The 13,835-nt window shown below is 61.1% G+C and overlaps 1 protein-coding gene across 1 annotated transcript; it reads left to right on the top strand.

Moving 5' to 3' along the window:
- Nucleotides 1-190: 190 nt before the first annotated feature.
- CABP7 (calcium binding protein 7) lies at nt 191-9,366 on the top strand. Its single transcript, XM_063173286.1, has 5 exons — nt 191-859; nt 5,770-5,913; nt 7,208-7,320; nt 8,208-8,361; nt 8,469-9,366. The coding sequence occupies exons 1-5, from the start codon at nt 751-753 to the stop codon at nt 8,594-8,596; spliced, it is 648 nt and encodes a 215-aa protein (XP_063029356.1). The 5' UTR covers nt 191-750; the 3' UTR covers nt 8,597-9,366.
- The last annotated feature ends 4,469 nt before the right edge of the window (nt 9,367-13,835 follow it).

Raw genomic sequence — 13,835 nt, 5'->3', positions numbered from 1 at the left:
CCCAGCCCCATTTCCCGGGCGGGACCGTTCAAAACCCGCCCGGCGCCGCCGCTGCCCGGATTCCGCCGCCGCTCGCCGGGGCCGGGGCCGAGGATGCTCGGGCTGCCGGCGGCGGCGGGGGGGCGGCGGGAGCGCGGCGGGGGCTGAGCGGCGGCGGCAGCGAGCCCCGGCCTGCCCGGGACACTTGGCGGGGAGGCACAACGGGAGCGGCGGCAGCGAGGAGGAAGACGAAGAGGCCGCCTTCGGCCTCGGCCCCGCCATGCCGGGCCCCACCGGGGAGCGTGGCCCGGCGGCAGCGGCTCCCCGCGGGCTGTGAGCGGCCCGGGGCCGAAGGGGAGCCCCGGGAGGAGCTGTGGGGGCGCTCCGGCCGGAGGGGGGGCCCCGAGCGGCATGGCCAGCCCCGTCCCCCCCGCCGCCGCCGCTCGCACCGGGATTTAACCGGGGCTTGGATGCTCTCACCTCCCGCTCCCACTTCGGGAGGGCATGTGCGCGGGGGAAGCGGGCCGCCCCCAGCCGAGCCCCCCCGCGCCCTGACTCCGCCGTGAGGGGCTCGGCCGCCAGCCCCGTCCCGCCGCCGGCCCCGGAGGACGGGGAGCGCCCGCCCCGGCCCCCCCTGGCCGGTGGGTACCGGGCGGGGGGCGCCGGGCACCGGCAACTTGCGCTCAGCGTCCGGCGGCACCGACCGGGGGGAGCCCCCCCTCGACCCGACGAGATTTGGGTTTAAACTTTGGCTTTTGGGGAGCCCCGAAGATGCCTTTCCACCCGGTGACGGCGGCGTTGATGTACCGGGGGATCTACACCGTCCCCAACATCCTCGCCGAGCAGCGCCCCGTGGAGATCCCCGAGGATGAGCTGGAGGGTGAGCGGGCTCGGGGGGCTGCCCGGGGGTCGGGGGGGATCGGGGGGCATCCCGGGGGACCGCGGGGCGCGGGGGTTTGGGGCAGCGGGACGTCTCCATCCCGCGGGATGCGGCTGTGCGGGAGTCGGGGCGCGCGTTCCCCCGGCGCCGTGGGGAGGCTGAGGGCGAGCGGGATGCGGATGGATGGAGGAGGAGGAGGAGGAGGAGGGGAAGGAGGAAAGCCGGAGCGGGGAGGCGTGCGGGGGTCCCGGGCCCCCCGGTTGTGGCGATATGACACAGCAGGCACCGGCGGCAGCGGCGGGGGGCCGCGCTCCCCTGCGCGCCGCGGCGGGGTCACCCCCTCCCCGCTGTCATAATATGACAGAGGCTGGTGGCGCGGGGGACGGGGGGCGGCTGTCACCCGTGCCACCCCCGGGTCACGGCGGCTGCACGCAGGGCCGGTGTCACCGGACTCCGGCCGGGCTCTGCCCGCCCGTGCCCCGAGAGGGGCCGAGCTCAGCCCGCTGCCTCCACAATGGCTTTTTCCACCCCAAAAGTTTGCCGGGGCGGCAGGACGGGCACTGGCGGTGCCGAGCTTTGGGGTGTCCCTGGGGAACCCGGGGGAAAGGGGTGCAGCACCCGCTGCTCCAGCGGGGAAACTGAGGCACGGGGGGTGACCCCACCATGGCCCCGCTCTGCCTGGGGAGAGCAGCCTCGGCCCAGCACCGAACGTGGAGCCCTCGGCGTCCCCGTGGGGAAACTGAGGCAGGGAGCCACGGGGCTGGGGGAGAGGAGAACCCCAGAATCCATTTGGGAGCCCCGAGCAGGCGCTCACAGCAGTGTGCAAGGGCTGTGTGTGTGTGTGAGTGTGTGTGTGTGTGCATGTGAGTGTGTGTGAGTGTGTGAATGTGTGTGTGTGCATGTGAGTGTGTGTGTGTGTGTGTGAGTGTGTGTGTGTGTGTGAGTGTGAGTGCAGCTCTGCAGGGTGTGCGTGTGCGCTGCCATGCCCGTCACAGCCTCACTGCAGGGGCTGTGTGTGTGTGTGTGTGTGCCCGGGCATGGCACACCCCCTGCCTGCACACCGTGCTGGGGTGTGCTCACACGTCTGCGTGCTCGCACATCTGGATGGCCACACATCTGTATGCACATGCACGGCCTCGCTGCAGGGTGGCTCGGTGTGTGTGCCAGTGCCAGTGCCACTGTGTGTGTGGCTGTGCCAGTGCCACCGTGTGTGTGCCAGTGCCACTGTGTGTGTGCCAGTGCCAGTGTCACTGTGTGTGTGCCAGTGCCAGTGCCACCGTGTGTGTGCCAGTGCCACCGTGTGTGTGCCAGTGCCACTGTGTGTGTGGCTGTGCCAGTTTCTGTGGCTGTGCCAGTCTCCGTGGCTGGGCCCGTGTCTGTGCCACTGCAGCACGTGAGTGTGCCCATGCACAGCCTGGCTGCAGGAGGTGTTTGTGTGAGTGTGCACGGTGGCACAGCAGGACGGGCTGGTGCACACAGCCCTGCTGCAGAGGGGTTTGTGTGCCTGTGCACGGGCACAGCATCTCTGCAACGTGCTGGGAGTGTGTGTGTGTGTGTGTGTGTGTGTGTGTGCAAGCACCAGCACAGCCTTGCTGCAATGGGGCTGTGTCTGTGCACACACACATGCAGCTGTGCACGGTGTTGGTGTGTCTGTGCACACACACATGCAGCTGTGCACGGTGTTGGTGTGTCTGTGTGCACACACGTACAGCTGTGCACGGTGTTGGTGTGTCTGTGCACACACGTACAGCTGTGCACGGTGTTGGTGTGTCTGTGCACACACGTGCAGCTGTGCTGGTGTTGGTGTGTCTGTGTGCACACACACGTGCAGCTGTGCTGGTGTTGGTGTGTTTGTGCACACACACGTGCAGCTGTGCATGGTGTTGGTGTGTTTGTGCACACACACGTGCAGCTGTGCATGGTGTTGGTGTGTTTGTGCACACACACGTGCAGCTGTGCATGGTGTTGGTGTGTTTGTGCACACACGTGCAGCTGTGCACGGTGTTGGTGTGTCTGTGCACACACACGTGCAGCTGTGCACGGTGTTGGTGTGTCTGTGTGCACACACACGTGCAGCTGTGCATGGTGTTGGTGTGTGTGTGTGCACAAGTGCAGCATTGCTGTGCCGTGGTTGTGCAGGTCCATGCGTGTGCACACGCAAGTGCAGCACCACTGCAAGGGGGTGTGGGTGTGCAGGCACAGCGATGTCACTGCAGGGGGCTGTGTGTGTGTGTGTGTGTGTGTGTGTGTGTGTGTACATGCACAAACACAGCTGTGCTGGTAGTTGGTGTGTGCACACACATGTACAGCACCACTGCATTGTGGTTGCGCACGTCTGTGTGTGCAAAAGTGCAGCACTACTGCAAGGAAAGTGCGTGTGCACATGCACCAGTACCTCAGTGCAAGGTGTTTGTGTGTTTGTGCACATGCACAGGTGCATCTGTGCGAGGTGTTGGGGTGTGCACGCACAGGCACAGCCTCACTGCCAGGTGTTGGGGTGTGCTGTATCCATGCACATGCACATCCATGAACAGGGGCTGTGAGTGCGTGCGCGTGCGTGTGTGTGTGTGTGTGTGTGTGTGTGTGTGCACGAGCAGAGTGCACCCGTGTGTGTGTGTGTGTGTGCAGAGTGCACCCGTGTGTGTGTGTGTGTGCAGAGTGCACCCGTGTGTGTGTGTGTCTGTGTGTGTGCAGAGTGCACCTGTGTGTGTGTGTGTGTGCAGAGTGCACCCGTGTGTGTGTGTGTGTGTGCCCGAGCACATGGCCCCAAGGTGCTGGGCTGTGTTTGCACACTCACCCGCGTCACTGCAGTGAGTGTGTGCACACAGCTACAGCGTCACTGTGATGCGGTTCTGGCTGTGTCCCTGTGCGTGCACACACAGTGTCAGTGCAAGAGGTGTGTGTGTGTGTTTGTGTGTTTGTGTGTTTGTGTTTGTGTGTGTGCTTGTGTGTCTGTGTATGTGTGTTTGTGTGTATTTGTGTGTGTGTTTGTGTGTGTGTGTTTGTGTATGTGTGTTTGTGTGTGTTTGTGTATTTGTGTGTGTTGGTGTATTTGTGTGTTTGTGTATGTGTGTGTGTGTGTGTGTGTTTGTGTATTTGTGTGTTTGTGTATGTGTGTGTGTGTGTGTGTGTTTGTGTGTATGTTCACATGTATCTTTGTGTATTTGTGTGTGTGTCTGTGTGTGTGTCTGTGTGTGTGTCTGTGTGTCTGTGTGTCTGTGTGTGTGTGCACAGCTCCAGTGTCACTGCCAGGGTGTCCCAGCCTCGCTGCAGTGGGCTGTGTGTGAGTCCTGCAGCTGTGTCTGTCTGTGTGTCTGTGTGTGCATGTCTGTCCGTCTGTCCGTGTGTCTGTCTGTGTGTGCTCACCCCCCTCCGTGGTGTCCATGTGCCACTCCCCGTGTCCCTGGGCTGCTGTCCCAGCTCACCCAGTCCCCAGTTTGGTGTCCCCCCCTCCCTCAGCACCCACCTGTGGCAGTGGGGACCGATGGCACTGCTGGGAGCCCCAGGGGGACCCCACAAGGTGCCACCTCCCCCTGTCCCCGAGGCTCGGGGACACCGGTGACATCCTGACACGGCTTCACACTGGGGCAGGGGGTGCTCAGTGGGGAGCCAGGACCCCACCCTGGCCACTGCCAGGACCTGTCCCTGCCTGTCCCCCAACACCCTGAGCCACGGATGAGGAGCCACCGTGGAGTTTTTGGGATGAGCATCCTTGAAGGATGAATTTTGGGGGTGCCTGGGGTGTAGTGAGGCCCCCCAGGAGCACACGGAGGATCTCCCTGCCCAGGCAGGGACACTGGCCATGGGGAAGCTCAGACTGACAGGCCAAAATCCCACAAAACTCCCCCAAAACACCCTGAAGACGTCGCTGATGTGGCACCATCCAGACAGGGATGTTCCCAAGCACTTGGGGTCACAACTATCACCCAATATAGGTTTTTTTCCCCCAAACCCAAAGTTCCACAGCCCATTTCTCCTGCTTGGATCCTCCAGCACGAGTCCCCCTGGCAGCCACATGGAGCAGGAAGAGGCACCAATGTCCTGGCCTGGCTTCCCAATGTCCCCAGCACAAATTCCCTGGTCCTTTCCCCTCAGCCCGGTTCCAGCTCCGCACATCAGGTGGCATCAAAAAGCCAGAACCTGCCCCGAAAAGGAGCAGAGTCCTGAGGGCAGCAGGAGCTGGGGTGGAGTCAAGGGACTCAGGCCATGCCTCAGTTTCCCTGCAGCATCTCCCTGCCACCCTGAGGGATCTTCCCCCACATCCCAGGGGTTCCTTTCGAGCCAGAAACCCCAAACCCCCACTTCCACCTCCTCTGCACCAGACAGGGCTGAGCACTGCAGCAATTTCGTCAAGATTTGGGTTTTTTTTTCTGGGTGAAGTGTGGCACAGCTCCAGCACCCACTCCCGAACCCCAGGATGGGGGCACAGACCCACCCTAAAACCATGGGATGGGGCACAATCCTACCCTGAGACCCCGGGGTGGGGACAGTCCCCGTGGATCCTCAGGGATGCTCCCGGCTGGATGCTGCAGCCCCGTGGGGATGCCCCTGTGGCAGTGCCCACCTGGTGGCACCCCAGGCTCACCCAAGGATGCGGGTTTAGGGCAGAACGCGGCGGGTTTAGGGCAGAACTCCGCGGTTTTAGGGCAGAACACGGCGGGTTTAGGGCAGAACGCGGCGGGTTTAGGGCAGAACTCCGCGGGTTTAGGGCAGAACTCCGCGGGTTTAGGGCAGAACTCCGCGGTTTTAGGGCAGAACTCCGCGGTTTCGACTGCAGCAGTGGCAGGGGCAGGGTGGGTGCTCGGGGTGACTGGAATATTTGGGGTCTGCGGGGCAGGAGGGACCCCCACAGGGGTTCTGCGGGGCTGGAGGGGGAAGCTCAGCCCGACCCATCGCTGCTCCCCCCACAGAGATCCGCGAAGCCTTCAAGGTGTTCGACCGCGATGGCAACGGGTTCATCTCCAAGCAGGAGCTGGGCACGGCCATGCGCTCCCTGGGGTACATGCCCAACGAGGTGGAGCTGGAGGTCATCATCCAGCGCCTCGACATGGACGGTAGGACCCCAGCAAACCGGGCTGGGGGCGGGGATGGGACCCCCAGATGGGTGAAACACAAAATTCTCCCGTATTTCCACCCCACGTGCTGGACGTGACACGGGATGAGGGATGGGACTGACCCAGGCTCTGCCTCCCGCTGGAGCCTCCCCCTCATCCTCCATCATCACCATCATCATCATCGTCATCATCATCGCCACTGCAGCTCTGTTTGGAACGATTTAAGGGTCCTGGATGTTTGTAGGATCACCAAACCAGCTGGATCCCGCACCCAGGGGTGGCCCCTGCACCCTGGGTCGTGTCCTCAGCACCCATCACCCTCCAGCACTCACTGTCACCGTGTCCCTGTCCCCACCCCTCCCTCGCCCACAGGGACCTGAAAGAGCTCCTTAATTTATTGCTTTTCCTTTTCTCCCCCATTTAAAAGCCTTTCCGGCAGCGCTGCCAAGGCGCCGCTCCCCTCATTACTCATGGTTAGTGCTGCCCTGACAGCCCCACGCCAGCGTCCCCCCCCCTGCCAGGGGACACGGCCAGGACGGCCACCAGGCACCCCCAGGGTCACAGCCACCACCAGGGCACAGCCACCCCCAGGGCACAGCCACCCCCAGGTCCCTGCTGGGATTGGGGTCCAACTGTGGTTCAGAGTCCTGGACATTGTTTGGCTTCCCCAGCCAGTACTGAGGGCTCCAGGTGACACTGGGTGTCCCCGGGTGACACTGGAAGGGGGCTCAAATGGCATTGGGGGTCCCCAGGTGTTGCTCTACCTAGCAGTGAGAGTCCCAGCCAGCACCAGGGACCCCAGCCAGTGTTGCCATCCTGGCTGGTGTTGGGGACACCAATCTTTGCTGGATGTCCCCACCCAGTGTTGGAGCCCCTGGTTGGTTTTGGGGGTCCCCAGCCAACATTTGTGGTCCCCAGTTAGCCCTGGGAGGCCTCCAGATGGAATTGAGGTCCCAGCTGGAACTGGGGTCCAGCTCATGTTCATGTCCTGGATGATGTTTGGTTTCCCCAGCCAGCGCTGGGGTTCCAGATCCCATTCTGGGGAGACTAGATGGTATTAGGGTGTCCCCAGTGGGCCCTGGGGTCCTGGCTGGCACTGGAGACCCCATCCACTGCTGGGCATCCTGGCCTAAGTTGGAGGTTCCCTAAATTTGCTGGAGGTTCCCAGCTGATTTTGAGGTCCCCAAGTGGTTTTGGGGATCTGTGACCACCCATGGGGCCCCTTCTGGGAGGGGGAGTGTCCCATGTGCCCCATGGCCGGGCAGGGGGTGACAGCCAGCCCTGTGTCCCGCAGGTGACGGGCAGGTGGACTTTGAGGAGTTTGTGACACTGCTGGGGCCCAAGCTCTCCACCTCGGGCATCCCAGAGAAGTTCCACGGCACCGACTTCGACACCGTCTTCTGGAAGGTAGGGACACCTCCATGGGAAGGCAGGGACACCCCTGTCCCCTTGGGAAGCCAGGGACACCCCTGTCCCCTTGGGAAGGCAGGGACACCCCTGTCCCCACTGGAAGGCAGGGACACCCCTGTCCCCTTGGGAAGGCAGGGACATCAGTGTCCCCCACAGGAAGGCAGGGACACCCCTGTCCCCTCCTGAAGCATCGCCCCAGAACCTGCACCAGGGAAGGCTCAGGGTCAGGGCCAAGTCTGGGGTTGGGATCAGGGATAGGATGAGGGTCAAGGCTGGAATTGAGGATGGGCAGAGGGCGAAAGTCAGGCTCTGGGTCAAGGATGAGGTTAGAGTTGGTTTAAGAGTCAGGATTAGGTTTAAGATTGGGGTTAGGGTCAAGCTCAGGCTCAGGCTCCAGTTTAAGGGTTAGTATAATCCTTGGGGTCAGGGTCAGCAATAGTTTAAGGGTCAGGTTAGGGCCAGGTTTAGGATCAGGGTTAGGTTGCAGTCAGGGCTAGGATGAGGGTTGGGATCAGGTTTAATGGTGGGACGAGGGTCAGGACTGGGGTCAGGAACAGGTTCAGGGTCAGGATTGAGGTCAGGGTCAGGACTGGGGTCAGGAACAGGTTCAGGGTCAGGATTGAGGTCAGGGTCAGGACGGGGGTCAGGGTCAGGAGCGGGATGAGGTTCAGGATCAGTGTCAGGGTGCATCCCCTGTGCCCCTGTCACGACCAGGCCACATTTGGTGCCAGCACCCTCCGTGTGTCCCCGGCTCTGCTGGGCGTCACCAGAACACCAGGCCTTTCCCAGACAAGTCCAGGGTGACCCAAACCACCACACCCAGAGGTTCTTGGAGCCCCCTGTGCTGCCGGCCCTGGGGTCACCCCGAGTCCCTGTCCCCACAGTGTGACATGCAGAAGCTGACGGTGGACGAGCTGAAGCGGCTGCTGTACGACACCTTCTGCGAGCACCTGTCCATGAAGGACATCGAGAACATCATCATGACGGAGGAGGAGAGCCACATGGGCACGGCCGAGGAGTGCCCCGTGGACGTGGAGAGTGAGTGCAATGCCAAACCCCGCCCGGGGATGCCAAACCACGGCGTTACCCTGAGCACAGCAGAGTGTATTTGGGATGGGGTAACGCGCTGTTTGTCCCACCCCCAGCCTGCTCCAGCCAGCAGATCCGCCAGACCTGCGTGCGGAAGAGCCTCATCTGCGCCTTCGCCATCGCCTTCATCATCAGCGTGATGCTCATCGCCGCCAACCAGGTGCTGCGCAGCGGGATGAAGTAACGGGGCAGCCCCGCCGCAGAGACAGCGACAGCGACAGCGAGGAGGAGACACCTATAAATATCTATAAATATCTCTATGTCCATCCATCTGTGGCCCAGAGACGTGACCCCCCAGCCCCGGGCGGGGGGCGGCCGAGGGGACAGAGCCGCGCCGGGGCCCCGCCGTGCCGGGGCAGAGCACGGAGACTTTGGCACCGACACCGACACGCCGACCCCCCCTCGCCAGACACAATCCGACCCGTGAGTGCATGCGACGTGCATGGAGCCCCGTGAGCCCCCTCCCGCGGCGGATCCCGTGGGATTCTCCGCTCTAGCGTTAGAGCTCTCGTATTTAGGATAAACCAAATCATCCCCTAAGCAATACACGCGCCTGAGATGGTTCCTAGAGCCGGGAGCGTTTGCATGGACTTGGCTGCCAAGGGCTGGATTCCACCCCCCCAGAGCCCCTCCCTGTCCCCGTGCCTCGGTGCGGGGACATTCCTGACCTCCTGCTTGATGCACTTTGAGCCGACCCCTCCTTGGGAAGAGCCGGAGCGACCCCGAGGCCGGGGAGCCCCGCACGCCCCGGAACCCCCAGCCTGTATGTAGCACCCACCTGGGCACGGACTGGTTCGGATTTGGGGCCCTTTCTCATTCTTTGGGGTTTTTGGGGTTTTTGGGGTTGTGGTTTTGTTTTCTTGTTTCTGGTTTTGGTTGGTTTTTTTTTTTTTTTTTTGTTCTTCCTGGTTGGTTGTTTCCGATCTGAAATAAAACTGGGATTTCTGAAGCGCTCTGGGCTCTGGGGGCTCCTGGAGATGCTGGGGTGGAGGGTGATGGGGTGAGGCCCTGGGAGCACCCGTGGGCACTGGTTTGGGGGACTGTGACCCCCAGACTCCGGGGGCTGGAGCATCCCTAAACTTTGGGGCAGTGGGACCTGGCTTGTTCCCAGCAGCTGCCACATCCCCCAGCCCACTCCAGCTGTGGATCCTGCTACAGGTCCTGTCCTGCCTCTTCCCATGGATCCCAGAGCTTTTATCCCCCTCTCCACGTCTCATGCCCTGGTATTTTATGTTTGGTTTGATGAATGTTTCGCTCTCCTTTGCCTCGATGGGGAGGATGCTCAGCCCAAGCCCCTTCCCAGAAGTGCTTTCACCTGGGTTAACAGTAATTCCAGCAGGAACCAGGATGTGTCTGGGGCGCTCAGAGAGGCTCCACAGGGTCACAATTCTTGGGCCAAGCTGGGGATCCTGCCCCAAGGCTGATGGCAGGGAGCACCCTGTTACTCCTGATTTACAGCTCTGGGGCTGGCCCCGGTGCGAGCCCCCAGGCTGAGGAACATTGGGAATCTCACAGCCTCACATCTCTGTGCACTGTGGGAGCCCATTCCCACCTAATGGATCGCCCTCCCCGAGCCCCCAGCGATGCATTTTTAATGGCAAAGAGATTAAAGGGATAAATAAAAACAGGGGAAGTGCTTGGGGCCGGGAGAGAATCGGGCAAGGCTGCTGCTCCCCTACCATGGGGCACTTCCCACCGGGAACGGGGCAGGAGGAGCCCATCCCAGGACTCTGGGGCTGGGACATCCCCACCTTCACCTCCCCGGCGCTCCCATGGGGAAAACTCATTTCCCTGCACCAGCATGGCAATTGCCACCCTGCAGCACCACGGGGGGGAAACATCCCATCTTTGGGATGCCAGGAGGAACTGGTGGCGTTTTACTGATTTGGGGTTTGGGTGGGGCCTTTTTTTGATCTTCTCTAATTTATCAAACAAATTGAAGCGAACGTCCAAATGAGAAATGGAAATGGGAAGTGCTCCACGGCAATGAAATCAGTCCGGCTGCCTCGCAAAGTGCGGGAGGCTCCGCATCAGTAATGAAATTTCATCCATCTCCTGCAGAAAGTTTGGATTTTTTATGGACTGGCATTTCCAAAGGAGCCACGTGACCTCAGAGACATGTGTGTATATATATATATATTTATTTTTAACCAGGTCTATTATAGACACTGTGAATAAACATAAAAGAAGAAGAAGAAAAAAATAAAAGAGGACAATTTAATTTGCCAGAAAATACAATAATGTAAAAGAAAAAATTAGATAAAAGGAATAACGCCATCCCCCAAGCTCAGCGTTTCAAAGCTGCTCAATTAATTTTAATGGGAATCGGCGGAACGGATTTCTTGGGGCAGGTTTGGAATGGCAGCTCCCGATCCTGGAGCAGGCAGGATCCCGGGATCCAGGAGCAGGTGGGATCCTGGAGCAGGGGGATCCCGGAGCAGGGGGATCCCGGAGCAGGGGGATCCCGGAGCAGGGGGATCCCGGAGCAGACGGGATCCCGGAGCAGGGGGATCCCGGAGCAGGGGGATCCCAGAGCAGGGGGATCCCGGAGCAGGGGGATCCCAGAGCAGGGGGATCCCGGAGCAGGCAGGATCTCGGGGCAGGCAGGATCCAGGAGCAGGCAGGATCTCGGGGCAGGGGGATCCCGGGGCAGGGGGATCCCGGAGCAGGAGGATCCCAGAGCAGGCAGGATCCAGGAGCAGGGGGATCCCGAGGCAGGCAGGATCCCGGAGCAGGCAGGATCCTGGAGCAGGGGGATCCCGGAGCAGGGGGATCCCAGAGCAGGGGGATCCCGGAGCAGGGGGATCCCGGAGCAGGGGGATCCCAGGGCAGGGGTATCTCGGGGCAGGCAGGATCTCGGGGCAGGCAGGATCTCGGGGCAGGGGGATCCCGGAGCAGGGTCCCAGCTGCGTCCCTGCTCTGCCGCAGAGGCGACCACGGATCACTGCGGCTGCTGCAACAGAGATGCTCCGGGATAATTCAATTAAGGGACCGCGAGAAAAGCACAAACAAAGGGAATGTGCCGGGAGGTGGGGGCTGCTGCGGGAGAGGGGAGGTGGGAGGGAGCAGGACCCTGCATGGGTTCCGAGGACATGGGGACAACGGAGCAAAAGTGGCGGCAACCCCAGCGGGGTTTGCCAGGGCAGCGATTCCATAGCTCTGGGAAGTGTTTGGGATAGGAAGGGAAGAAGTTGGTAATGGTTGTTTCTCTCTCTTGTGCTGCAAGAAGTGTGGGATGTGCTCAGCTCTATCCCTGTCTCAGTCCCATTCCCATCCCTGTCCTTGTCCCAGTCTCTGTCTCCATCCCCAACGCCATCCTCAGTCACACTCCCATCCTTATTTACATTCCTCTCCCTGTCCCTTTCCCCTCTCCCCATTCCCACTGCTGTCCCATCCTCATCCCATCTCTATCACCATCCCTGTCTCATCCTCCTCCCTGACTGCTTCCCATCCCTGTCCCATCTGTCCCATCCCCATTCCCTCGCTTATTTCCATCCCTGCCCCTCTCCCCTCCCCTAATCCCCATCCTTGACCCCATCTCTACCCCACTCCAATCCTTCTGTCCTGTCCCCACCCCAGCCCACATGCTGTCCCCATTCCCACTCCAGCTGCCCTCTCCCAGCAAGAGCTGCCAGAGGACACGGGCAGAGCCCAGCGGGGCCACGCTTGGCAGGGGCCCAGCAGCCGCTCATTTCCCTAAAAGCTTCCCGATAAATTACTCCAGCTCTTGCTCCAGCAAAGGCACTTTGGCTCGGGCTTCACTATTGGGCAGCAGCTCCTCACCCCCACCCTGGGGACAGTGAGTCCATCCCTGCAGCATCCCTTGGGATCGGGTTCCAGCCATCCCTGTGGGAAGGAGCCACAGTCCTGCTTTGGGGTCCTCCTCCTGCAGCCTTTTCCCATGGATGTGCCCACAGTGGCTGTGTCCCACCCCGGTGATCCATGGCTTTGTCACCTTCTGCCACTGCTGTAACACACACCCTGCAATTCCCAGCCTCCTCCCCTCTGAGAGTTAGGAGCTCATGAATCCACGACATCCTGCGGGTGATGCCAGGCTCAGATTGTCGGCCTACATTCCTGCAGTTTTTGTGGGAAAAGCCCAACTTTAATGAATCCCCCCTGGCAGCCCCTCTCACCTCCCCTGGACAGGCTGGAGCTCAGCAGGGAATGCTCCTGCTCTTGCCTTTCAGCCTTTATTGGGAATTCCTGCTTCCAGAGCAGCTCACCACCTTGGGAGCAAGGAAAAGCTGTGGCTGTCGTGTTTTACACTGGAATTTTCATTTACAGTTGGGTTCCAGAGCTTGCCCTCAGAGAACTCTATCTAATTTAAGCTGGATCTGGGGAGCCCTGAAGTTTGGAAGTGTTGGGTAAAACAAGCCCTCCTGGATCAGCTGGAAATCCCACCAGGACTGGAGCACACGGAGCAGGGACAGGCCTGGGGCTGATCAAAGCACAGCTCCCATCAACACGAGGAACGGGGAAGGATTTGGATGTTGACTGGGGAAAAAATCCATGGAAAGGACTGGAGTGGGAGTTCCTTGATCTGCTGGTGCTGGTGGCCTCAGAAGGTGTTCAGGAGTGTGTCCTGGCTGCCACCAGCTGAGCAGCCACTGTCCCCCCCAGTCAGTGGAGCCCCTCAGCATTCCCCAGGACTGTTCCTCTGTGCCAGGCTGGAGCACAGGGATGCACATCCAAGCTTGGAGAGAGCAGGCCCAGATCCCACTCTGGAGCATCCCACAGCCCCTAGGGGGTCCCTACTTCCCATTTCCTTGGGGGCCAGGGTTCCATTGCTCCAGGGACTCCCACCCATTCCCAAAGAGGAGCCACCTGGGTGCCCTCACTAATCCACCTGTCCTGCAGGGGGAAGTGAGGACAGGACACAGGGCTGCATCCTCCGAGCCCAATCCCTGTGCTCCTGCTCTCCAGCAAGCCCAGGGCTCCTGCCTGCAAGGATGAAAACATTCTCTAGTTGGACCTAAACTCATCCAGGCTGCAGCCAAGGCTGTTTCCAGGCTGCTGTCACATCCAGTCCCTGCTCCTGTCAGAGCCACGTCCCAGCACGGGGCTGACGCTCCTGTGACAATTTGCCATCACATCCCTGCCCTGCTGGAGCGATCCAGGCAGGATTTGGCCACAGACAGCTGGCTCCTGCCCGTGCTCTTCATGAATCTGGACCCACCACCTCCCTGCCCAGCCAAACCTGGAATGCTCTGGCAGTGGGCACAGCCCTCCTGGACAAACCTGCTGCCAGAGCTGCCTCCTGGGATGCTGCTGGACAGGATCCCCCCTTGCCCTGGAGCTGTAGCACCCTGCTCCCTTCCTGAGACAGCCAAGGGCCTCCCTCACCCCACGCTTTACCAGCAAGGAGAGATGAATCAAACTCACTGAGGAGAAACCTTGGGATATTTTCCCTCCTTGCCCCT

This window comes from Melospiza melodia, chromosome 20, assembly GCF_035770615.1.
Source record: "Melospiza melodia melodia isolate bMelMel2 chromosome 20, bMelMel2.pri, whole genome shotgun sequence".
NCBI classification, from domain to species: Eukaryota; Metazoa; Chordata; class Aves; order Passeriformes; family Passerellidae; genus Melospiza; species Melospiza melodia.
This window is presented reverse-complemented; position numbering and strand designations above follow the sequence as displayed.

What these genes read in the sequence shown, in the direction of transcription:
- CABP7 (XM_063173286.1), top strand. Translation starts at nt 751, where the DNA reads ATGCCTTTCCACCCGGTGACGGCGGCGTTGATGTACCGGGGGATCTAC. An exon ending in CCCCGAGGATGAGCTGGAGG is followed by an intron (nt 860 to 5,769) that starts GTGAGCGGGCTC and finishes CTCCCCCCACAG; the next exon opens with AGATCCGCGAAGCCTTCAAG. An exon ending in GTGCCCCGTGGACGTGGAGA is followed by an intron (nt 8,362 to 8,468) that starts GTGAGTGCAATG and finishes TCCCACCCCCAG; the next exon opens with CCTGCTCCAGCCAGCAGATC.